The sequence below is a fragment of the Bubalus kerabau genome, chromosome 2, assembly GCF_029407905.1.
Source record: "Bubalus kerabau isolate K-KA32 ecotype Philippines breed swamp buffalo chromosome 2, PCC_UOA_SB_1v2, whole genome shotgun sequence".
Lineage (NCBI taxonomy): Eukaryota > Metazoa > Chordata > Mammalia > Artiodactyla > Bovidae > Bubalus > Bubalus kerabau.
In genome coordinates, this window is record NC_073625.1 from 44,175,322 (window position 1) to 44,200,802 (window position 25,481).

The window sequence follows — 25,481 nt, forward strand, 5'->3', positions numbered from 1 at the left end:
AGCAATCAGACAAGAAAAAGGAGGAAAAAGGCATTCAAATTAGAAAGGGAGACGTAAAGCTATCTCTGCTCATGGATGACATGCCCCTACATATGGACAATTTCACGTCGCTTTGGAAAGCTCTTCAAAAGGTTAACCATGGAACAACTGTGTGACCCAGGAATTCAAATCTGAGGGAGTGCACACCCCCGAGAAATAAGAGTGGATCCTCACAAAAACTTGTACATGAATGTTCACAGCAGCATTGTTCATAATAGTTTAAAAAGAGGAAACAATCCAAATTCCCATCAAACAGATGTACAGAAGTGGTTATGTTTGTCCAAATGGAATATTGTTCTCCAATGAAAGCCAGTTAAGTGTGGGAACGTGTGACAGTGTGGGTGGACCTTCAAGACACTGTGTTTGTGGAAGGGGCTGTCACAAAGGACCACGCATTACATGATTCCACCATATAAAGTGTGCAGAAAGGCAAAAGAAAGAGAAATGGCTCTCGGGGGCTGGGGTGGGGGTGACCCCCAGGGTTCAGGGTGGGAAAATGTTCTCACAGTGACGGCAGCGGTAGCAGCACGTATCTGTATGGCAGGTGACACAGCCCCGTAAATCTCTTATAAATTAATACATATGGTAGAAGAAATAAAAACACAACACTGAATACACACAAAGATCATTTTAAAAACTTTGCTTCATGTGTTTAGAACTCAGTGAAAGGCCTGTTTAGTAAAGTTTAGGAAAACAATGCTTGTTTGTCCTAAATGTCCTCTTTCTCTGGGGCAGGATGGGCGTGAATGAGGCTGCGTCCCCCACTGACTTGACTGCCTTGCAGCTCAGGGCTGGTCCGGGGTCCACCCCGCACAGCTCAGGGCTGGTCTGTGGTCCATGGATGGTCACGTGTCTCCTTTTGCTCCTTCATTTTTGAAAGTTCTCTGATCGTGATTTTGAGTTTGCATTTACGTTTCACCAGTATATTTTACAGGCTTTTGTTATTCACACTTTGCATTCTTATAAAATGAAATGAGGTATGAATTAGTGGATCAATGAACTTTAAGTGGTTTGACAATGTTAACTGAAGTTACACAGTAAAGGGTTGAGAGCTGCTTAACCGCCTGCCGGATGAGGATGGAACCACGTGAGCATGCTCGGGCCCTGCTGGGTCCGGAACCTTCCTCACTCACAGGGAGCACTGTGGGTCTCCTCTCAGATGACAGAGGTTTAAATCCTGAGGGCTGAACCCAGTTTCTGGAGGCAGGGGTTACAGCATCCTGTGGATCTCGGTAGGAAACACATGTGAGGGAGCTGCCCTTACCCATGGTTAGAGGACGGGGAGGGTCACAGTGTCTCCATCTCCGTGACCCTGCACAGCGGGCGCCCCCAGGAAAGGCCTTCCTTCCTTGTAAAGAGCTTCATCTTTGTGTGTGAGCCTTACAGAAATCAGCACAGGGACTGAGACCAATGGAATATGCTTTTCACTCCCCTGCCATTCCCCTCTGGTCCCCAGGGAACCTGGGGTCGTGGAGAGGGCAGGTTTGCCAGTGAGAGGAGGGCAAGGCCTTTCTGAGACAGCGCTGTCTGGGGAGGAAGCACCCTGCGGACCTAACAGGCTCTGAGCGTGCTACAGAGCCTTTCCTTAGCGAAGACGAGAGAAACAGAAGGCACAGCTCAGTCAGAACCAGGAAGGAGAGGAAGCTGAGAGCAGAGAGGAGGGTCCAGGCAGGAGAGGGATCTCTTGCTCCGCCGGGGGCCCACTGGCTTGCAGACCCCTGCAGTGTTCCCTGCTGGCGCCACCTGAGCCCAGTCGGCCCTCCTCGGAACTGGCCTCAGCTGCGACGTCCATCACGTCCACCCTCCCTCATCCCAGAGCCACATGCCAGCACCCACAGGGCACCAGCTCAGGTCGGGGGCTGGCCCCGCTCTGAGCAGCTGCGTGGGAGATGCTGGTTTCAGGGGACGCAGAGCATGTGAGCTAACACAGCCTCCAAGGCCAAGAGGACCGTGCGCAGCTGACGGGGTGTCAGGATGAGACGGACCAGGCAGTGAAGGAGGGTCAGGGCGTCTGAGTCATCACCCACCGCCGACATGTGACAAACCACCGCTTGAAGAAGACGTTGGCCTCAGGTTAAAATGTGCACGAGCCCCCCTCTGCTGAGTCCCGCTGCTCTGCCCCCTGCGTCCTTCACTCGGGCCCCTGCGATCTCATCCAGGACAGCGCTCACTGGTCCCTCACCTGCTCTCGGTGCCGGGGCCCCCGAGCTGACACTCACTAAAGGACAAAAGGCTTAACTCTGGAGATGGACGAGCGGGGGCAGAAGCTGCCCAGGTGCCATGGCCGTCACGTCCCAGCAGGGCCCCAGGCTGCCTGGGTCTAGATGTGGCTACAGCACACGTGCGGTCTGTAGCCTGCCTCCCGGAGGAACAGCCCACCTCCCAGCCGCTCTGTCCACTCACAGTCTGAGCCAGGGCCCTGGGGCAGAACGAAGCAGGCATGTGCAGCCTGCAGTGCTTGCAGGCGTCTGGACCTGCGGGTGCACCCGCAGGGGCATCCAGGGCACCGCGGGAACGCCTCAGAAGCAGGCCTCGTGCTGCGCCGCAGCCGCCTCACGCCGGGGGACAAAGCATCGTGTTGTACAATCACGTCAAGGACGAGCACAACCCCTGTACACTGTGTCCAGTAAAACCACCCACTGCCTGTTCTTCCAACGAGGCACCTTTGGACAAGACCCTGAGGCACAGCTGCCTGCCTGTGTGTGACTGGCCCTAAACCCTGCTTCCCAGCATCCTTCAGAGGGTGGGGCCTGAGGGAGGCTCGTGGCCCATCGCAGCGTGAGGCCAAGCCAGCACATTCCACTCGTTGATGATGGAGACAAGGAACCACACTCTTTCTCGGGGATCTGAAGTCCGGACAGTTGGAGACAAGAGTTCATCAGTGCAGCAACAGAGAAGTGGGGGTGTCCCAGCGGCCGTGAGGGGTGCCCAGGCCCCAGGGCATGATGACCAGAGCAGCAGCACCTCACCTGTGCTGCCCTCCTCCTGGAAGGGTGCTCGGGCCTCCGGTCACCAGCAGCGGGGCTCATGCTGACAGGGCCCTGACTCCTGTGACCTCTGCAGCAAACTGTCTTTCTGAAGGTGACTTGAGGCAGCCACTTCCTGTAGCCAGAAAGGGCTTTGTAGACGGGACACTTGGGGATGAGTACTGCGCCTCGTGCAAACAGAACACGGCCAACCTGCAAACCAAACTGACCAAAAGGAGGGTTTCATGCATTCGAACCACAATCTCAGCTAGTATTGCACGTAGATGCTTTACCGTTCAAGCCACCGGGGAAGTCCATCAGCTTGCATCTTTTTAAATCTTAAGGTTTGCTCCACTGTGTATCCTGCATGGTGCTGATTTCTCCCACACACACCCCCTGCTGATTTAACTTGGGCCTTTGGTTGGCAGTTTTAATCAATAATTTGTAACACAGGCAAGTAGCGTTTTTACTTACTCCTGACTTCACATATATCAAAGTTCTACCTTAGAAGAATAATTGCACGTAGATGTCTTTTGAATGGACAATATCAACACAAGGAGTTTTCTGATTCTAAACTCAGATGCTGGGCTTCCCTGGTGGCTCAGTGGTAAACAATCTGCGTGTCAACACAGGAGACATGGGTTCGATCCCTGATCTGGGAAGATCCCACATGCTGAGGAGTGACCAAGTCCGTGCACCCCAACTAGCGAGTCTGTGGTCTGGACCCCAGAAGCCGCAGCTAGAGAAGAGCCCGTACACCACAACTAGAGAAGCACCTGCAGACCACAGCTAGAGAGGAAGCCCAGGCACCACAACTAGAGAAGAAGCCCGGGCACCACAGCTAAAGAAGAAGCCCGGGCACCACAACTAGAGAAGAAGCCTGGGCACCACAGCTAGAGAGGAAGCCCGGGCACCACAGCCAGAGAGGAAGCCCAGGCACTACAGCCAGAGAAGAAGCCTGCAGACCACAGCTAAAGAAGCCCAGGCAGCAACAAATACCCAGCACATCCAAAATGAACCAATAATAAAATTGTCACAAAAATAAACTCAGGTGCCGAAATCTTAAGCTACTTTCCAGAATTTCACCATATTTTTGTTCAAGCATTTATGGAGAGCAACCACGCTGGCAACCGAATTGTACTTAATTGCCAAATGACTTCTTATTTATGGGTTAAATAAATAGCTTTTAGATAGATCTTTATTCTTCACGAAAAACAATGGCTTCCAAAGCACAGGAAAAAAGCAACTTCTGTCAGTTGTAAATCCAATCCCTTACTCATGAAGCTGAAAGTCATTTCTGACTCTTTATTAGAAAATACACCTGTGAAACACAACGTGCAGCTTCGAAAAAATAATTATATTTGCCTTTCAAGTCTCTTTCTCCTTGAATTCCTTCGATACAAATCAGACTCCTTAATTTAAATCAATCTCTCCTTTTACATAGTTTTTTGATGATTACCTTATATTTCTGCCTCGACAAAAATTTATAGCCTGTCAGAAATGTCTGTTGCCAATTCCCAATGTATATATCAGAATCCAGCAAAAAGAATGCTTGTTTTAAAATAATTGATTTTTGACGATTATTTCATAAGTGATTTTGAAATAAGAATTCATGGTAAATTTTCAGGTAGGGTTCATGACCACCTTAAAAGACTCAACTTATAAACTTGAAGTTTTATGAAAATTAAATTCAATTTAAGATTTTACACGATGGAAACTCATAGTGCAATCCCAGGTGTAAACATTATAATTTAAAATCCACGCTCTGCACCAGAAAGTAGCCAGGACAAGATCCATTTATCACAAACGGTGCTGGCAATTTCTAGGAGCAGACCAATCTTTTGCTAAATCAAAAGATTCAGGAGGCAGCACCAATGTGGATTCAGGCCATTATCTCGTTTTTCCCCAGAATCAATGACTACAAGTGGAGATTCATTAACAGGGACCTTTCTTTGGGGCAGAATAGCTCATGTGAGAAGCTTAGAGAAGGTCCCCGCACAGGTGTAGGTGGGCAGGTGGGCAGGGCCTGAACCCAGGACCCCGGCAGGTATGTGTCTGTGTTCTGTGTGACTGGGTTTCCTTCCTACAAAGATCTGCTTTCAGAACCTGAGTAGAACCGAACCTTCTTTTACTTCATTACAAGTCGGAGAGAAAAGTGTGTCTACAAATCAGCCACTCCTTTCTGCTCATTTAGAAAATAAATTAAAAAAAAACTGAAGTTGAGATATTTCTGCACGCTTCTATACATCGAATAAGTGTATTAATGATTAAAACCAGGTCTTGTGGCCAGGAAGCGGCAAAGCATGGATCGTTCACTATGTGAGGGTGTTTATGAATTAGTGTGAACTTCTGGGACATAAGTGAGGCAGAATCTTTGAAGCCAGAAGAACATTTATACCCAGAGCTGGGGAAGCAGATGTGCAGTGTTCTCCAGAAGGAGCAGTCTTAGGTGATGATGTCACTTCTGCACAAGGGTGTTTCCCGTGATATTAGAAAGTCCATTTCAAGTTTGCTTGTTTATTTAAATGCTGACACGCTCCAATAACGATTTGATTTGGTTTTACAAACAGAAAGGAGAAAGGGAAGTAAAATTAAAAAATTTAAACATGAAGCAAGAGAAAGGAGGATAGGAAAGCTGCTGGGGCTGGGTGGGGGGGTCTCCCACTCCATAGCCCCTCCCAGCTCTGCTCTGGCAGTGCGCTGATGGCCCTGTTCTGTTGCCTGTGTGCCAGAGACGCATCTGGAGGGGAGGGTCCCCAGCGAGGCCGAGTGCAACGTGACGGTGTCCTGAGAGGAGGAGACCAGGACACAGGCAGGCGTGGAGGGACGACCACAGGAGGAGAGCACTGTCCAAACGGCTCGGAGACAGGCCTTGGGGCTGCCCTGCGGCGCCTCCATCTCCAGGTCCAGCCTCCAGGATGGGGAGGAAGAAACGCATGTGCACAGGTCTGTGGTGCCCACTCTGGTCCACACTGCCCACCCTGGTCCCAGTGCCTGCCGTGGTCCCGGTGCCCACCCAGGTCCACGGTGCCTGCCCTGGTCCATGCTACCCGCCCTGGTCCACGGTGCCCACCCTGATCCGCGGTGCCTGCCTTGATCCACGGTGCCTGCTCTGGTCCTGGTGCCCGCCCTGGTCCACGGTGCCCACCCTGATCCATGGTGCCCATCCTGGTCCCGGTGCCCGCCCTGATCCACACTGTCCACAATGGTCCTGGTGCCCGCCCTGGTCCACGGTGCCCACCCTGATCCACGGTGCCCATCCTGGTCCTGGTGCCTGCCCTGATCCATACTGCCCGCCCTGGTCCTGGTCCCCACCCTAGTCCGCAATGCCTGCCCTGGTCCATGGTGCCCATCATGGTCCACAGTGCCCACCCTAATCCGTGCTGCTTGACCTGATCCTGGTCCCCGCCCTGGTCCCCGTGCCCGCCCTGGTCCCGGTGCCCGCCCTGGTCCACACTGCCCACAATGGTCCTGGTGCCCGCCCTGGCCCACGGTGCCTGCCCTGATCTGTGGTGCCTGCCCTGGTCCACGGTGCCCACCCTGGTCCCAGTGCCCGCCCTGGTCCATGGTGCCCACAATGGTCCACGCTGCCCACCCTGGTCCCCGGTGGGCACCCTGGTCCTGGTGCCCACCTTGATCTGTGCTGCCTTCCCTGATCCTGGTCCCCACCCTAGTCTGCAGTGCCCACCCTGGTCCATGGTGCCCGTCGTGGTCCATGGTGCCCACCCTAGTCCGTGCTGCTTGCCCTGATCCTGGTGCCCACCCTGGTCCTGGTGCCCAACCTGGTGCATGGTGCTTGCCCTGGTCTTGGTGCCCACCCTGATCCATGGTGCCCACCCTGGTCCTGGTGCCCAACCTGGTGCATGGTGCTTGCCCTGGTCCTGGTGCCCGAGCTAGTCCGTGGTGCCTGCCCTAGTCCGTGCTGTCTGCCATGGTCCTGGTGCCCACCCTGGTCCATGCTGCCTGCCCTGGTCCTGGTGCCCGACTTGGTCCGTGGTGCTTGCCCTGGTCCTGGTGCCCGCCCTGGTCCATGGTGCCCACCCTGGTGCATGGTGCCTGCCTTGGTCCATGGTGCCTGCCCTGGTCCTGGTCCCAGCCCTGGTCCGCACTACCTCCGTGCGACCGCCTGAGTCCCTGGGATGGAACTTTAGGCTCGGTACTCTCAGAAGCACAGCTTAGGGAGGAACCGGTCCCTTTCTCCTTGACCCGGCAGTGTGAGCCCAGGGCCTGCCCCAGGCTGTGCCCAGGCTCTGCGGAGGCTGCCTGCAGAGGCCTGTACCTGCTCATGGAGTCCAGGCTCTGGCCCAGCCTCAGGGTTCAAGGCCAGCGCGGCCCTGCTGCCCAGAGGCTCCCCACCCTGGACAGTCCCCTTGGCCGCTCCTGCCCACCCCCTAGAATACAGACCCGCTGGGCCAGCGAACCATCCCAGAGATGAGGCAGCTTCCTGCAGCCGCCACAGCCTGACTTCCCTCTCCCCAAGCCCCGAACAGGAGGAGACCTGACTCCACCTCCGGGGTCTGCAGCCTGGGCCCAGGTTTCCCACGACCTGGACCGGTCTGTGCGCCCCGCTGAGGATACGACTCCTGAGCCGTGAGAGGAGTCCAGTTCCTGACTGAATGCATTCAACTGAACTGTTTTATTCAGCTGATTCATTCAACATATTCCATTCAAATCCCTAAGTTCGCGAGGTGCTGAGAGAGGCTGGAATGGACATGCGCTTGGGGTCTCGTCTTTCATCAAAGGGCCGACGCGGGTGCTCAGGAGCCATGTGTCCCTCCTGCTGGAGCCGACCCAGCGTGGAGCAGAGGCCCTGGAGCACCAGGCACTGAGTCCTGCCCTGTGGGGTCCAGGTGCTCCCAGAACTCTCGGAGCCTCTGTGTTCCGAGCGGCCCGGATTCTGCCTTGGGATCTTGCAGAGCAGGGCTGGTACCCCACGTCCTTGCATCTTCTGCAGGCGGCTCCACAGCCCCATCACGGGTCTGTTGTGGAACACCCAGGATGGCTCAGAGACCCCGTGGCTGCCGTGCTAGGTGGGGGCCGCCTGCAGCCAAGTCTGTGCAGTCTGAGGCTGCAGGCTGGGGATGCTGCTGACGACCGGGTCCACTCTCCCTATGGGCAGGAAAGCACAGAGGCCGTGATGCCCCCTGACTGTCCCACTGAAGGGTCGTGTCTTAATGTTCTGGGGTCCCTGAGAGCCCAGGGGGACTGTGCCCTCCCCCAGCTCATTCTGTGAGAGGCCTCTATGGGGGGCCAGTGAGGTGACCTCTAAGGTTGTCCTGCTGGTCTCTAGCACTGCCTGGATGCCAGCAACGCTCACTCCTTGGACAGCCATCTTCCCCTTGCCTCCGCCTCTGTATCCCACACAGTTATGGTAAAGACAGAGGAGAAAGTGCAAAGCTGTACCCTTCTCTGCAGAGCTAGTCTTCGGTGTTTTGTTCCAAAATTTGTCACATCATATTTTTTCACACAAGACTACAGGAAGGATAAATGATTGTTGTTTGATAGTTAATATGATTTATTTGTTTGGGAAACATTTAATGCCATAAAACCTGAAAGTTTTTGAATTATTATCCAGAATAGGTAATTTCCATCTCTTCATGCTGCTTGCTCATTTTTCTTCTTTCTGCCCAAACAGAAGCCTCTGCACTGCAATCCCACATTCTGCCGGCTGCTTACCCTGTTACCTCAGTCCTAATGACGGCCACACACGGAGGCATTGGTACCCCTGTACTGATGGGGGACCTCCCAGGGACGAGAAGCGTGCTGGTGGCCACAAACCCCGAGCCCAGGGCCTGTGTTCTCGGCACCTGGTGTGAGCTTCCTACGTGTTTACTGGCCAAACCAAAGGAAGGTCCCCAAGATTACTGTCCTGAAGTCCGACTCTCTTGACCTGCTCCTGGGTCCACCAACAGAATGCAGTCAACCTTCTCCGTGTCTGGCTGACCCCCGTCACTCGAGGCTGGGGAGAGGTAGGGACCGAGACACACCAATGGAACACAGTCTCTGGCAAAAAGGAACCTCTCTGTCACTGGAGATACCACACTAGCAAAATTCTTCACGATGGAGGAGTCGAGAAGGGACATGGTGACTGACCGAGTCCCCCGGCCTCCAGCACTGCTCTGTCCTCAGTGCTCAGCATTCACTGCGTTTGGCGACTTCCCTCCAAGCCACAGACGGGGGGTTGTGCACACTGATGACTCTGACCAAGCGGGACTGATTTCAAGTATGCAGGATTGGTTCCAAATTTAAAAATCAATGATGTAATCCCCGCATCAGCAAGTATAAAAAGAAAAATCATGTGATCATATCAATAGATGCAAAAAAAAGCACCTGACAAAGTCCAACCCCCACGTACAATAAAAACTCTCAGTAAACTATGAACAGAAGGGGACTTCAACTCGGTAAAACACACGAGTGGAAACCTACTGTTAATACCACTTCTCGGTGAGGAACCAGATGTTTTCCAGCTAAATTGGGAACAAGGTAAGGATGACCCTCACCACATCATACTGGAAGTCTCAGCTAATGTAACGAGACCAAAAAGAGGAAATAAAAAGTATACAGATTGCGAAGGAAGAAAAAAAATCCTTGTTTTTTGCAAATGACATGATTTTCCATGTAGAAAACCTCAAAGAATCAATTAAAAAATTCCTGGAAATAACATATGATTACAGCAAGGTTGCAGAATACAAGGTTAACACTGAAAAGTTAACTGCTGTCTTACATACTAGCAGTGAGCAATAGGATTTTGAAATTAAAAATGCAAAGCCATTTATACTGGTATCAAAAAATGAAATAATAGTGTAAGTCTAATAAAATGTATACAAGGTCTATATGAGGAAAACTACAGAATTCTGATGAAAGAAATCAAAGAAGATCTAAATAAATGAAGAGCTATTTCATGTATATTGATTTGTTGTTGTTTGTTCATTCACTAAGTTATGTCCAGCTCTTTGCGACCCCATGGACCACAGCACACCAGGCTTCCATGTCCTTCACCATCTCCTGGAGCTTTCTCAAAGTCATGTCCATCAAGTCGGTGATGCCATCCAACTATTTCGTCCTCTGTCATCCCCTTCTCCTTCTGCCCTCAATTTTCCCCAGCATCAGGGTGTTTTCCAATGAGTCAGTTCTTTGCATCAGGTGGCCAAAGTATTGGAGTTTAAGCTTCAGCATCAGTCCTTCCAATGAATATTCAGGACAGATCTCCTTTAGGATGGAATGGTCGGATCTCCTTGCAGTCCAAGGGACTCTCAAGAGTCTTCTCCAACAACACAGTTCAAAAGCATCAATTCTTCAGTGCTCAGCTTTCTTTATAGTCCAACTCTCACATCCATACATAACCACAGGAAAAACCATAGCTTTGACTAGAAGGACCTTTTTTGGCAAAGTAATGTCTCTGCTTTTTAATATGCTGTCTAGGTTGGTCATAGTTATGCATATCACAGGAAGACTCAATATTGCCACAATATCAGTTCCTCACTACTGGGCAATCCCAGTCAGAATGATACTTGGATTACAAAGTTTATAAAGAGAGGCAGGAGACTCAGAATAGCCACGTAATACTGAGGGGGAGAGAAAAGTAGAGGACTGGCTGCCTGCCGGCAGGACTCACTACCAAACTACAGTCCTTAGGACAGCATGGGGTTGGGAAAGAACAGACACATGGATCAGTGGAACAGAGCAGAGAGCCAGGAGACAGACCACACAAGTACAGTCACTGATCTGAGGAAGAACAGGAAATTCAATGGAGAAAGAATAGGTTTTGTTTTTTTAAAAAACAAATTGTCCTGGAACAACTAGATATTCAGATGTAAAAAAGAAAAAAAGAATCTGGATACAGACCTTAAGCCTTTTATAAACATTAACAGAAAACAGATTGTACACCTAAATATTTATCGTACGTTTATCTTAGATTGTGGGGCTTGGAAATCTGAACTAGATCCCGCTGGGGGACAGTGCAGACAGACAGCAGCTGGGCTGGGTCCTCCTGGGCGGGAGCTCTGGTGAGCCGGCTCCTGCTTCTCCGGCTCTGAGGCCGACCTCCCCGCATGGGCCAGGGCTCCTGCATCTACCAGCCGAGGGGAGTCCGTCTCACCCCGCCCTCGTCTTCTGTCCCAAGGACACCCTCGGCTGCACAGTGGGCGGCCTGCGGGCCAGGAGAGGACACCCTGCACTGGACAGATATTCTTATTTCTGACTAATTGTGGACACTGGCAGTAAAGAACCCGCCTGCCAATGCAGGCAGATGTAACAGATGTGGGTCCCATCCCTGGGTCGGGAAGATCCCCTGGAGGAGGGCACAGCAACCCACTCTGGTATTCTTGTCTGGAGAATTCCACGGACAGAGGAGACTGGTGGGCCACAGTCTACAGGGTCAGAAGAGTTGGACACGACTGAAGCGACTTAGCATGCAGCACGTGGACATCTTCATCGCACCCGACTCTGCTTCCCCGCCCCCTCCATGTCCACCTGGACTCCGGCCCCATGCTTACCCCGACCGCTCAGCTCAGTGGCGGCCTTCTCTGCAGGGGGCGCCCGATTGTGCTCTGTTAAAGAAAGCCAAAGCCCCTGCGCAGCCTGAGGAATCAAGGATTTTCAGAAAACACGCAGGGTTATTGGCATCTTTTGCGTCCGGATCTAAACGGCCATTTTTACATGGCAGGGTTTCAGTGCCTCCTTGACGGGGGGTGGCTGGCTGGATCTCCGACTCTGCAGGGTTGGACACTGTGCTGTTTATCATGGTGTGAGCCTGGTCGGGGCTGGGAGACGGGCCCTGACCCCTCGGCATGGTTCCATCACTTCCCTTGGCTCTGTGATTATTGACTAAAGAGCGCACCTTCTAGTTTCGAGGACTGGAGCATAATTAGGAGCTTTAACCGAGGAAGGCTGTGGTTCCCGCCAGGCTGTGCCCGCAGACAAGCTCAGGAGACTCACCATCATTTCTGGGCTCAGGAGCTCTGTCTCCTCGTCAGTTTCCAGCCAGCATCTGTCTCTGGGCGGCAGGCGTATGCTGGGTGGTGACAGGCTGGTGCGTGCACAGATGGCGGGTGCTGGTGATGGCCAGCTCCCCGTGACGGTATAGCATCTCTTTCCTCTCTTCCTCCTCCCGCCAGGCTGGAGGACATGGGGCTGCCTCTGTGCAGGGACCCCACGCCAGCCAGGGCCACGTGGACCCTCCTGTCCCCTCCCCTATGCCCCTGAGACGACAGTGTGAACACTTAGAGCAGCTTGGCTACACGCTCACCTCCCAGGCTAGAGCCAGGGTCACGGGGAAGCCAGATTAGAGACTTGGGTGCCAACTTTCCTTTAGGAAATGTTATTAATAACTTACACACAGTTTGTCTCATGCGTCTTCAGACGAATGCGTAAAAGTTACTAGTGTTTCCTGGTCTTGGCTTCATGGACGTGGCAGTGAGCTCACGCGCACAAGCTAGTGTGCGTGGGCATCTGCAATCAGCTGCAGTCCACAGAATTTTCAGCAAAGCGAACTGCTTGACAAGACCAGTTGGTGCACTGTTTTTAATTATTAACAACCTTGAGTGTGGGTGTTTTCCTGTTCGGTCTACTGTGAGTCTTGGCTTCACTTAATAAGAGTATACAGTGAAGCCTGAGGGAAACCTGAGAATTTGGGACTCTAATTTTCTAAAAATAAGAGAATCTGTAATACTTTAATTGTATTAGAGTATTGTTAAGTATCTGGGCATTAAGGTTCAAGGAAGAATAGTGGATGGAGCAAATATCCTTTAACCTCCATCCCTAATACCTCTGGTAGTTTAACCACAATTTGCAGAAAGAGTGATCTTATGCTTAGGAAATTGTGTGAAATAAGTAACTTTGATTATACTGTCAGGATAAGTGTAAACACAATTACTGGGTTATTTTTAGTTTATAGGGCATTGTTATATTTAACATTTGTGTATTGGGTCATATGCTTGTCCTGTCGTGTAACTGCTTTCTGCGGTTTGCACAGGGAGTTTCACTGCGGTCCCTCTGCCCAGGGCCCCTTGTGCCGCGTGGGAGCCTTGGGGTGGGGCAGGGGCCCCGGCCTTCATCCTGCCGCCGAGGTGATGCGCGTGAGTCTCAGGGCGTGGATTCAAAGAGGCTTCTGCACATTGGTAGTTACAAGTTTAATGCTAATCACAGCTAGCATTTATTTTTCAATCAGATCTATGATTTGGGAAAGCTAGCGCTGACATAAAATATGCATGCTTTTTGTTCCACTTGAAAAGACGGAGTGTAACATTTCTGTTTTAAATGACTAAACAGACTTCGGGGTCCAATTCCATCCACACGGCACAATAAGCAATGCAGCCGCCATCCTGAGGACCTCATTGGTGGAAACCCTTTCAGCTCCATTCTCTGGTGGTGATAGGAATGCTTGTTCATAGCAATGGCTTTCAGCTGAATTAAGTTGTGGCCTGGAGGGCACTTTCTGGTTGCGAAGCTGGAACAAACATGGAGATATGTCCAATTCTTGACAGCAACTGAGCAAGCAGATAGAGCACCCCCTCACGTGCACCTGTCAGTTCCATGTCTAGGCCTAACTTATCCTCAACCACAGAACAGCTCAAGTTCAGGTGCCAAATCCATGGTTGCTTTTTGTTTATAAACTGGATACACTGGATGGGATGTAGGATATTTTGGTTTCTTGGAGAAGGAAGATCCAAGGGGTAGAATGATTCCACCCTGGTTTAGCTCAGATTCAGAGCGACTGCTCTTTTATCAGTGACCTAGGACAAGCGCTGACCTCTGTGGGCTTCAGTCCCCGCACAGGTGTCCTGAGGATGCTGTGGGGTTTGGCTCACTGGAGGAGGTGCCCATCAGCAGCAGGAAGCACTGCACAGGTCTTTGGAGCCACCTAAGCCCCTTTCCCTTTCCTTTTTCATTCTGTTCCTTGGACTGCTAACTGCCAAGGGCTTCCCTGGTGGCTCAGTAGTAATGAACCTGCCTTGCAATGCAGGAGATATGGGTTCGATCCCTGAGTGGGGAAGGTCCCATGGAGGAGGGAATGGCAATCCACTCCAGTATTCTTGCCTGGAGAACCCCATGGACAGAGGAGCCTGGTGGGCTACAGTCCACGGGGTTGCAGAGAGTTGGACACGACTTCGTGACTAAGCAGCAACAACAGCAAAAGAGTAGGACAAGACCGAGTGACTGAGAAGCACACCAGTGACCACCTCACTCTCGATGACAACAATAAACACGGGGTGTGACAACCGCTGAGCACCGGTGAGACTTCTCACAGCCCCAGTGCGTCTGCTCCTCATTTTCACAGACCACAGAGCTCCTCCAGAAGCCTGGCCTCACCCCCGCCAGCTGACTGCTCACTTCCACTCACTTTCTACGTCCGGACGCCAGGCTTCACAAGCGCGATCCCCAAACAGATCAGAACGCCGCCCTGTTTCTACCTAAGCGTCTGTCTACATGACAAGACAGACACATGTCCGGGTGACTTCTGACTTGGGTCTGAACGGATGTGTGCTTCTGAGTCACAGGCAGTTGAAGAGGCAAACCCTTACACACATGCAAATCCTCAAAATCAAAAAGCAGTCTTGGAATCCCTGCTTTCAGTGTTTGCAGATGAGGTTAGGAGCCATGGAGGTTGATTTCTAGAATAACTCTGAGGAAGCCAGACCTCTGTCAGGGAGTCAGGGCCTGTCTTCCAAGTTCAGGGGCAACCCAGTGCCCACACAGCCCTCTCTGTCTGCACCCCCGAGCCCTGGAAAGGGGCCTGTCCCACGGCACGGGCCCCTCGGCCCTCGGGTTTGGTGGCAGGAACAGCCTTGCTGCTCCTCCGTGTCTGGAAACGGGCTTGTCCCTGAGACGGTGATGGAAGCAGCCCTCCTCAGCAGGCTCTCTGGCCCCAGGTCTGCCGCGTTTCAATGAATGCCATCAGTGCCCCTTGCAGGACTGAGTTCGTTTCTCTCGTACACACAGAGGTGATGTGCTGGCTTCTTTCCGACTCCTCCTCGGCCACATGGGGGCTGCAGAGTCAGGCATCCTGCCGGTGGTGCATGGTGGCACGCTCTTCAGGGCAGAAAAGCCCGAGCGACTGTTGTGTGGAAGAAGGCAGTCTGCTGTTCCCTAAGCTGCAAGGTCGTGGTGTCAGGAGGGGGCCTTTGGGAGGTGATGAGGTCACGGGTGTGGGAGGACCAGTGCCCTGACAGCAGAGACCCCCGGGAGCCCCCAGCCCCGCCTCCATGGGAGGACACAGTGAGCAGAGCCCTCCGTGATCCAGCAAGCGGGTCCTCCCTGACACTGCCTCTGCCCGCACTCTGCCCTGACCCCCAGCCTCCAGAGCTGGAGAAATAAATGCCCGCTCTTTACAAGCCCCCAGTCTGTGGCACTTTTTTTTTTTTTAACAGCAGCTGAAATGGAGTAAGACAAAGCCACACACGCAGTCTCCGAGGTGGGAATGAGTCGATAGATTTACTGTTCGAGAAGGGAATCGGCCAGGAGAGGAGCCGTAATTCACCCTGCAGCATCAAGGCTCGGGAACCGTGTAAGTTAAACACTGATGCTCAGGGAAGAGCTTGGGCGCACACTCCAGGAATGCAGATGAAGAAACACAGTCTCCTGATTGCCACAGAAACAAGTATTGGTAACTCTTAAGACTGATTTTGATTTGTGCAGAAATTAAGTTTTAACATGAAGTTACCAAATAAGATACATGTTTTGGACTGTCCCCTTGCCAGCTGGCATGTGACCTTTCATTTTCTGAAGCTTCTGACAAGGGATGTCACACTTTCCAGGGTGCGGGGATCCCCTTGGAGGGCTCTGCAGTGGACAGGGGCAAGGGGGGGGTGCCCTGAGGTGGCAGGATGGAAGGATGCAGTAAGTGGATATGTCACCGTCCAGACACAAATGTGGTGAGGCACCGTGTCCACTGTTTCTAGAAACTTCTAGAAATTTATCTGAAGGAATTAAGTGTGGACGCTGCTCAAGTTGCAGAGTTACACCTCTATATGTACATTGAGGGGCTATTATAAAAGGACGCAAAAAGGAGTTCTGAAAGGGCACTTCTTTTGAAATGAGTTATGTGTCAGATTACTATGAGATAGTCACGCAGTTACATGGTGTGCAGACCTTAACAATGCCATGTAATGTGCTTTATTAAAATATTTTCACAACCTGCACCCATCCTGAAGAAGGCTTTAGGTATTGGCAGCTGTTATTTTACATTCAGGTATTTTTAAAGTTTCACAGTATGTCCTTTTTCTCCGTGTTTTGTCTCACATAATATTTGCTTAACATTCTTTGATCATTTCATCCACCTTTTTTTTTTTTTTTTTTCATTTCAGTTTGTAATTGACTTGCCGGTGCAAAGTTTGGTTCAACAGAACAGTCCTCATAAATGCTTATAAATCACCAACTCATCACAACCGACTTAAACATAGCATTCACGGGAATGAAGAAAAGCCACTATTAGAAATCACATCTCCTATAACTGAGCCAATGTCACAAAAATCACTGGCAGGCAATTTAATTTCACTGCCTCTGAGAGTCTTCTCTTGAAATGCTTCTTATGGGAAAAGTGGGTTTGCTCTTCCTTTGTAGTCACTTTGAATGTGTGGCATTAATGCACTTTTATCACTGACTTTAGATTAATTTCACAGAAACCTTCTTTATCTTCCTCTTTCATGGCCATTTTGCCCATCATAAAGTTACTTTTCACACACGACACCCTTCAGAGAGAACGTCTGAGCCCTGAAATGGCTAAAGGCAAGGAGTGTGGGTCTCATCTCCAAAAAGATGACTTCACTCACCTGTCACTAAAGAAAATTTAAGGGTTTTCAGTGAATGTCACACACCTGTCCTTGGCGCTTTTGAAATTGAGGCCAGTTAAGAAAAATAAGCAGTATCTTGAATGGGACCAGAGGCAGAGTTCCTCCGCTGTTTTATGCCTTTAACCTCCACCAGGCAGTAAAACGTCTGAGTTTTGTAAATGGTGGCGACTCATTTCACCACAACAGCGTCCACATCATTAGGAAGTGTTCTAAATTTTAATGCAACATGGTAGAATCAGAAGCTCAGAAGAGCCTTTAAAAACTTGTCCATTTTCACCTTCTTGATTTAGAGATGAGGAAACTAGAAAACTCAGTTTGGAAAATGTCTAAAATGACGATGTCTGCTCCCAGTTACTTACTGTAGCAGCACTGGGAACATAGCTCAGACCTTCTCACCTTCCTTTCTCCCTCTGTTCTTTCCTCCCTTCCTTTCAGGAACCTTCTATAAACGATGCTTGCACATGCTCTACGCCGTGTCCCTGGCCTGAGGCATGAGATGGAGTCACTAGAGACTGCTTACAGACAACAATCCCACCGGGAACCAGTGCCCACATGCCCCCAGGTGATGCTGACCATGAGAGGCGGGTTGCGCCTTCGGATTTCAGTGGGTGGGCTGCTCGAGACCCCTGGGCCCTGCTCCTGTGGGCACACTGCTGCCCGGAGCCACAGCTGGTCCAGCAGCCACGTGGCTCTCTCCTGAGTCGCCTGATGGCTGATGGGGCCTCCGTGGTGACCACGTGGGGACGGGGCAACATTCCCAGAGTGACTCTGTGGCCAAGTCACCACATCCTCCAGCTGGTGTCTCCCCAAGTCCTTCGAAGCATGCCTGTTCTGCTCACTGGAGGCGCCAACCCTCCCCTCACATCCAGACTGCAGAGACGGCCCACTAAGCACCTTCTGTCCCTAATGGTGTAGTGGCTTCTCCCCAACAATGAGAGCCAGGCCCCCGCACTCGGGCTGGGCTGGCCCAGGGAACACAGCACCCCACGGACTGCGCCCACCCAGAGGGTCAGCTCCTGGGTGGATGCAGCCCCTGCATCAGCCCCCAGGACTCCCCACCATGGACATGGAGACGTAACCTCAGGGTGCCAAGTCCCGCTACAGAAATGGGTGGCTGCCACAGACACAGTAGTGATGCTGATCACATCACACCCAGGACAAACACAGGTGAGTTACCATCAATGTCTCAGGAGATAGACAGCCCACGAGTCACCCTTTCATCCGGAAGCTTCACAGAGTGAAACCAAAACCATCGCATGCGGATTCATTCCAACAACATAGCCAGAACTCCTTCTAAGAAGGAGTTTTTACAATAAATAATTGTATTGGCCGATTTCCAGATAGAGAAAGGCTTGGTTAAACTGGCCAGTTGGAAATCAATTTCTAGCTCAATCATAACCAGTAACATACTTTCATTCCTTTAGGACTACCCCTGGTTTCACAATTTTACATTGAAAAGCAAACTTTTTCTGGTTCTAATTTCCTTTTAAAGAAAACACAGCTATACACAAGAGAACTCCTGTGATTTCAATATTATTCTTGAAGCCAATCAATGAGAAACATATCACTGGCTAAAGACTGGATACAGATTAAGAAAATTCAAAATTCAAATAGAATAGAAAGCAGACTTATGATGCATAAGCTGGCCTCAGTGCAGCCACGGCAGACTGGCGTGAGAAGCCGGGGGCAGCTGAAAGTCCTTCGGGTGAATAATCTCATTAGGTGGACGTCCAGGAGCCCTGAGCCACGGAGAGGGCGTGTATTCTCAGCTAAGTTTCATGTGGATGCCGTTCAACCGTTTGATGCTGCATTTATCCAACACTCCTTGTTTCCAGCAGGAGCACTTGCCCCATTTTATGTAAGCCCGACTCCATGTCAAACGGTGATGGCTGAGTCTGGTTCCAGCTTCACTGTGTCCATGGTGCATAAAAATAAAATTTGCACGTGATTTTAATGAGCACTGGGGAAAATAGAGTATGACAGTAATTTGGAAGCAAGCACATAATTGCACTCAGCATCCAAACCACAGTGGAGCTGGCCTCGCCTGGAGAATTCAGCTGTTTAATGTCAAGTAACAGTTACCCGAAAAAAATGCAAATCAAACAGCCTTTCCCTCCCTCAGATTGACTGAGAGTTTTAGAAGGAGGAGGAAAGGAGAGGGATCTCATTCTACACATGTAGACACGTCTCAATTATGTTACTGCGGCCTTAATGCCTTCTCCGAATAATAATAATTAACAGTAATAACTATTTAATAATTCATCCATGATGATCTGAAACAATGTGTTCTCACCTAGAGCACCCATGGTGTTTACAAACTGCTATTTAGGAAAAGCTCTCACCACATCTACTTGGTTCTGACTAGGAGCCCTGAGGGCAACTGTACACGTGAAGCCCTTACAAAGCAGGGTGCCGGTGCCCCGAGCAGCGCCCGGCGTGGGGTACTCTACCTGGGTCGTCCTCAGCCGGCCCCGGGAAGCTGATGCCCGGCTGGGCCAGGTCCGCGCCCTCCTCCTCTGCAAAGAGAGAGACAGTCATGGTTCAGTGCAGCTCCACGCTCCCCTCCGAAGATCTCAGCACGGGACGTGCTTTCCCACCCATGCAGATGCCCATGACCTGCGCTGGCATCGGGGGCCAAAAGTGCAGGAGCCAGCACTTTTCTGATGATAGCCCTGCGGTGGCAGGTGCACGTCTGCCCCACGAAGGCACCCGCTCTGGGGGCCGTGCAAGGGGTCTCGGCTGCGCTCCGGGTTCCTACAGATTCTCTGTCTGTGGACAGGATTCTGCAAACCCAGCTGCTCAGCCCACGTGGGCTAGTGAGCCCTGGTGAGACCCGCACGCCCCTGAGGAGGCCCCTCTGTTGTCTAGAAGCCTATTCTGCCAAACTGAATGTCTGCAGTCACTGTTCTCTTGTGAATACTAGTTCATCTTAGGTCACTTTTGTTCATATCTCATTTCCTTCTGTTGGGAGAACATCCCAGGTCCTGGCATTGATTTTCCATTATCAGCTCTGTGGTCAGCATAGAAACGGATGCTGCATCTTAGCAGTATGTGATGTACAAGGCCTTGGGGGTCATCTCTACCTGGCCCTCCCTTCCCAGATGGACAGCGAAGCCAAAGAGCTGAAAGGCCTGGCTGTTTGTCCAGCTGGACCCAGGGAGCTGGACCCAGAGACGCCAGTGGCCATCTGAACGGGGCTCACTCAGTGAGCTGGGCGCTTCTGTCTGCTGGCTGCTCTGGGCTCCTTTAGAGCTGCTAGGCGGCCCAGGGACATCTGCCCCATGCCAGGGGGAGTGGGTGCAGACAGCCAGGGATGGGGTGCTTCAGGTAAGGTTCATATATGTACCATCATTTGGGCCCGTATTTCTACAATATGACTCTAAATAGAATTACATATTCAGACCTGCATTCATGTAGGTGTCCAACATCCTGGTAATTACATCCTTCTATCAATCCCGAATACAGTTACACGTTACAGTCACAGAAGGCTTCATTTTAGGACACTATTGATCACCTCACTGACATTTTTATCATCTCCAAACCAGCAAAAAGGCAAAGCCCACTTGCAGTGAGTATATAGGACACTAAGGGAGAAGGTGGGAGGTCTGGCTGTGAAAGGTACTCATAGCTGTGCTCACGCCTCGGGTTAATCATGATGGTCTTTCATCTTATGGAGTCTCCCAGGTGCTTCTTTTAAAGTACAAGCCTTATATGTGTCTACATGTCTCATAAATGTCTGTCTGGATTGGGGTAAGTACTTTGCAAAAGAGCTCATTTGAAATATTTCACATAATTCAGTATGCCCCATTTGTAATGGCTAGGAGGACTTTCTGCACATCTGAAGTCCTGTTTTCCTGCTAATAAGCCATCAATGACAAAGTTGGCCAGTCAGGTGACCGCATTAAAGATAATACGAAACTGAAGATGCCACGTTTCATTTGTTTAGAAGCATAATGCAAAAGGATGTGGAGTGCTAATTAAATACAGTTGCCATGGAGACCATGTTCACGTGGTCAGTGTTATTAACTTGAAAACCGTCTACATGAGGTGGGTCACTGAGAATAAAGGAGGATAAACTGAAACAAGGAGCCTTAGATTCAGATCCCATTTGTTCTCCTCAAACACACACAAGCACAGAAACAAAGGGACAAGTTTTTACAGTATGAACTTGAACTATGAGCTGACGTCACACAATGACAAAATGCCCAGCGGATGTGGACGGACAGACAGAGCCCAGCGTGTACCACCCATCAGCGGCCTCCTACCAGGGCAGGTAGGTCTCATCATCGGAGGACACGGAAGGACCCGCGGCGAGCAAAGGTCAGCCCTGGGTCGTGAGGCGGATGTGACCAGTGGCTCGTCCCTGCTCCAGTCACGATGAAGGGAGTCTCGGGAAAACCCTCCAGCTGCACACGTGGAGCTCAGGCCGAGGGCAAACACCTTCGACGCCTGCTTCTGGCTCTACAGCCTGGCCAAGTGGGCTTCCCTTAGAGCCGCGCCGGCATCACCAGCGGCTCCAGCCCTGCCTCACTGCTGGCTTTGTCCCCTCAGCTCACGCCCCGCGTTCTCGACACTCAGGCCAGCCCAGAACCCTGACTTGGGCACTGTGTAGCCCGTGCGCGCGGGGCCACCTGAGGGCCAGTCAGGGCGTCCACAGCAGGACGAGACGGTGGGAGGTGACCCAGAAGAGGGCGCCGGTGGTGCACGGGTGGGGGCGGGGCACAGGGCCAGACAGGGGCAGGGCACAGGGCTGGACAGGGGCGGGGCACAGGGCTGGACAGGGGCGGGGCACTGGGCAGGGTGGGGCAGGGCGGGGCACAGGGTGGAGTGGGCCCTCCCCCTCCCTCTGGCGCCCCTCCCTCTGGCGCCCCTCCTGAGGGGTCAGGGGTCAAGTCTTACAAGCGTGCTCCAGGTGTCAGGGCATCACCGCTGCAGTGAGGACGGAGGACAGAGAGGGGGTGGCGTCACCGGGGACACGGGGAGGGGAGAAGGCCCGCTCCCGGCCCGGCTCCTCTCCCGAGCTCCGCGCATGTGTTTTCCCTGCCGCCGCCAGGCGTGCAGCACTGTGGGCTCCCCACCCCATTATGTCCACCAGTCACCACCATCTCCCCGGGTGTAATCCCGGGATGTGGCTGTGAGGCGCGGCCATCCTTTCAGTCTTGGGAAGTCAGGATGGCCCAGGACCGCCGGGCCGCTGCGCTTCCCAGCAGGTGGGGTTACCAAGCCACCTGCCCGACTGTAGTGTGACTCCCCCGCAGTCCCTGCAGAATCAAGGGTCTGAGGGGTATTTTCAAATGAAGTCTGCACAGAATTCCCAGGAGGAGAAAGGATGCTGTGGGCAAAGTCTGGGAGCCTGGGGGTAAGAGGCGGTGTTGTGGCATGTCTGCTCCCCCTTCTGCTGCCCTCAGAGCTCCCCTGCAGAGCCCAAGAGCGGCTGTGACACATCCCCCCCCCAGGACATCCCGGGGAGAGCCACGCCCACTCCCACTGTGGCTGGGACAACTCGGCATGTGAAATGAGGGCAGCAGCACTTGAAGCTTTGTGATTAAATTCAGGTTCCAAGTCTGACTGGGGACCCCAGGCCCTCATCACACCCGCCCAAGTCCGGCTGTGCCCTTGGTCCTCTCTGGGGGTGGGGCCCCTCTTCAGCCAAGCCCGGGGCTCAGTCCAGCTCAGCCCACCTGTGTTCCACCCACTCATCCTTGCTTCCCCTGATCCACCTGGTCCACCCGCACACTTTGAGTTCACTCGCACCCCTGGCCTCACTCAGATCCTCTGCCAATTACACAAGGTCACTGGCCATCAGGCTCTAGGAGGACTGAGCTGCAAGCCTCTGCAGCCGTTGACCTTCAGTCCCCCCTGAAAGGAGTTCAGGGAGGAGGTGCTCTGTGCTCCAGGAAAACTCATTAACAGGCCTTCAGATAGATAGATATTTTGGGGAGACTTTAAAACCCAAATTCTTGCTTCACCCCTTCTTAGAAGAGCACTAAAACCATCAACTAAGACGTCTGCTCCTGTGACCAGGAGAGCCTCCACCTGGTGTGAGCTTGGCCGTACTGACCCTTTGCCAGGGTTGCACACATGCTGGCCAGACCCCCAGCTCTTGGAAGTGGTTCCTCAAGCTAGCGGGAGGCTGTGGGGCCACAGCCCTTGGTAATGACCCTGACCTCACAGCTCTCAGGCTGTGTACTTTTCCCCAGTGGACACCTGCCGACCTCCCCCGCGGCTGCATCTCTGCTGAGCCACGTGAGGCCGCAAGGCCAGTGAGGACTTCTCAGCCCCTCCGGGACCCCTCCCTACTGTCTGTCTATTTAAAGATGGAGATGGGGAGAGTGGGTTCTGCTGGTGCAAATGTCTCCTGACTGCGCATCCTCCTGATGGACATGGAGCGGCGGAGTCAGAGTGATGACCTCGGGGGGGTGGGGGTGGGGCGTGACCTCATCTCCGGGCGTGACCTCATCTCCAGGCGTGACACGTGGCAGCTACCTCTGGATGCACCAGGAGATGCTGGGTGAGTTCAGCTCATTGAAGGAGCACCCACAAAGCCTGCCCGGTCTCTAGATTCTCCACCCTCTGTGAAGTCTGCTCCTGCAGAAAGCACACTCCAGGCCTCATCTCAGCCGCCCCCCTAATGAGAGGACTTGCAGCCGCACAGATTCGGGACCATCCCCGCTCACGAGGACAATGACACTGATGAGCTCCCCGTCCCTCCTCCCACGCTCCAGTCACAGCTGCGCCTGCATCTGGCCCAGCAGGACCGCTACGGACGGCTTTTCTTTGAAACCCACAAAAATGCTCATAATTTTATTTTGGACCAAGGATCAAGTCTCAGAAGATGCTGTCCTGAAGTCTGCAGAAATTTCACTCAGAGTTAAATGCCACTTCAATAAGGTGAGAGCAAACTCAGGTCATGAGAGGCAGCCCCAGGGGCATGGGCAAGGACAGGGCGCCTCCCAAGGCAGGGACTCCTGAAGCCCCTATGGGGATGTCGGGGCTCACACCCCCGGTCGCCACTGGGGAGTTGCTTCCCTCGTTAGAAGGCTTCCAGGCCCTCATCACGCATTCGAACAAATCACAAATCATCTTCCACAGGAATTCACAGATGACTGAGGGCACATGCGCTTTACTTTGAATTTCTCTGGACTCAGAAAAAAGACCAAAAAAATGCTGAAGTAAAAAGAAGACTTCCTTAGGTAAAAGACAAAGCTTTAGGGTGAAACTTACCTATCTGTTCTTAAATTTGAACATAACACTTCAAAAGTGACATTAATTACATTTTATATGTTTGAAATCTAAATTCCAAATGAATGTAGTGTCAAATCCTTTGTATCACCATCTGTATTTAATATGGTTTTACACCTAAGTTTGCTTGAAGACATGTTCACCATGTTTAAACTGGAAAAATAGTTTTAAAGATGGTTGTAAAGCAGTTTACAAAGATTAGAAAAAGCTGCCCTGCGCAGCTGAGCTGTCCCTGCCTGTCCTGGGGTTTGGTAACTATCTCAGAGCTGGGCGTGAATGATGCAGAAACTACGTGCCTTCTTTGTCTCTGACGGGTGGTTTTCCACTGGTGTATCAGAAGTTCCTGGGTAGGGCAGCCAAGGACACCCAGACACTTTGAATTTCAGAAAACAAAACAATAACTTTGTAGTAGATCTCAAACAGAATTTGTTGTGTGTCTGAAATTCAGACTCACCAGGGCATCTTGTATCTTTATTTGGTAAATCAGTGCCCTGGGGGCTTTGAGAAGAATGTGAACACTCACTCAGGGAGGTTTTGGGTGAAGAGGAAAACCCTCCCCCACCTCCCTGTGATATCTCCTGCTTTCTGGAGAGGAGTTTTTCAGGCACTTTTAACGTTATGAAAGGCCACAGTGTTAATGTTTAAGCACTCTAAATTCTTTATTTGATGTATCACCTCAATTTTCTACACTTGATGAATTTCCCGCATCTCCTGGTTCCTTCCAGAGGGTCGAGTTCAGCCAAGTGTAAGGGCTTTAAGGAGCCAGGGTTAACGAGAGAGCCAGTGACCCAGCGATCCTGTGTGTCTTCCTGGATTTTGTGCAAAAGACTCAAGGGTAAAGTATTGATGCTCCATTTTTTTTCCCCTTTAAAAAAAATTGGCAAGCCTTGATTTTTCAAATATCCAATTAAAGCAGAATGGTTAAATAAATTACGGAACAATCACAGCATGGAATGTTAAGAGAGCTTTTAGCCATTTCAGAAATTCCCGGTGCAATGCTACATAGAGATAGCCAAGAGCCAACTCTGAGTGTTTTATGATTCTCGTCAGCTTGGAAAAAAAAAAGACTGGGGGCCATTTACCAGGATGCCAAGAGCGACTGCCTCCAGCTGGAGGAATTACAGCCACATTTTGTTTTCCTCTTTAAACTTTTTGTACTTTCCAGATTTTCTTCAGCCGTCCTGCATGTGCTTTATAAATACAAGAGATGATAAAAGTACTTGGTGTTCCACAGACCCCAGTAGAGCCAGCATCTGTTTTCTTCTTTATTGGAATCAGATGGGCTGGCTCCCAAGTCCGTCTTCTTTCCTGCTCCACGTGGGAATGAACCTCTGCAGCCCCTGCGGGCGTGGGGGGGGGGGTCAGGATCCGTCTTGGGAAGGTGATGGGGACAGCATGTGTCCTGGGCACTGTTACTTTCACCATCTTTCCTGGGGGTCACCTG

At 51.7% G+C, this 25,481-nt stretch overlaps 1 protein-coding gene across 1 annotated transcript in view; it reads right to left on the reverse strand.

Annotated features, from left to right (window-relative positions):
• Positions 1 to 25,481, reverse strand: part of DLGAP2 (DLG associated protein 2) — a 634,262-nt gene that overhangs the window by 96,272 nt on the left and 512,509 nt on the right. The window contains exon 7 of the mRNA XM_055567595.1: positions 19,246 to 19,311. Within this exon, the coding sequence (XP_055423570.1) occupies positions 19,246 to 19,311 (66 nt within the window). The remainder of the gene's footprint in view (positions 1 to 19,245; positions 19,312 to 25,481) is intronic.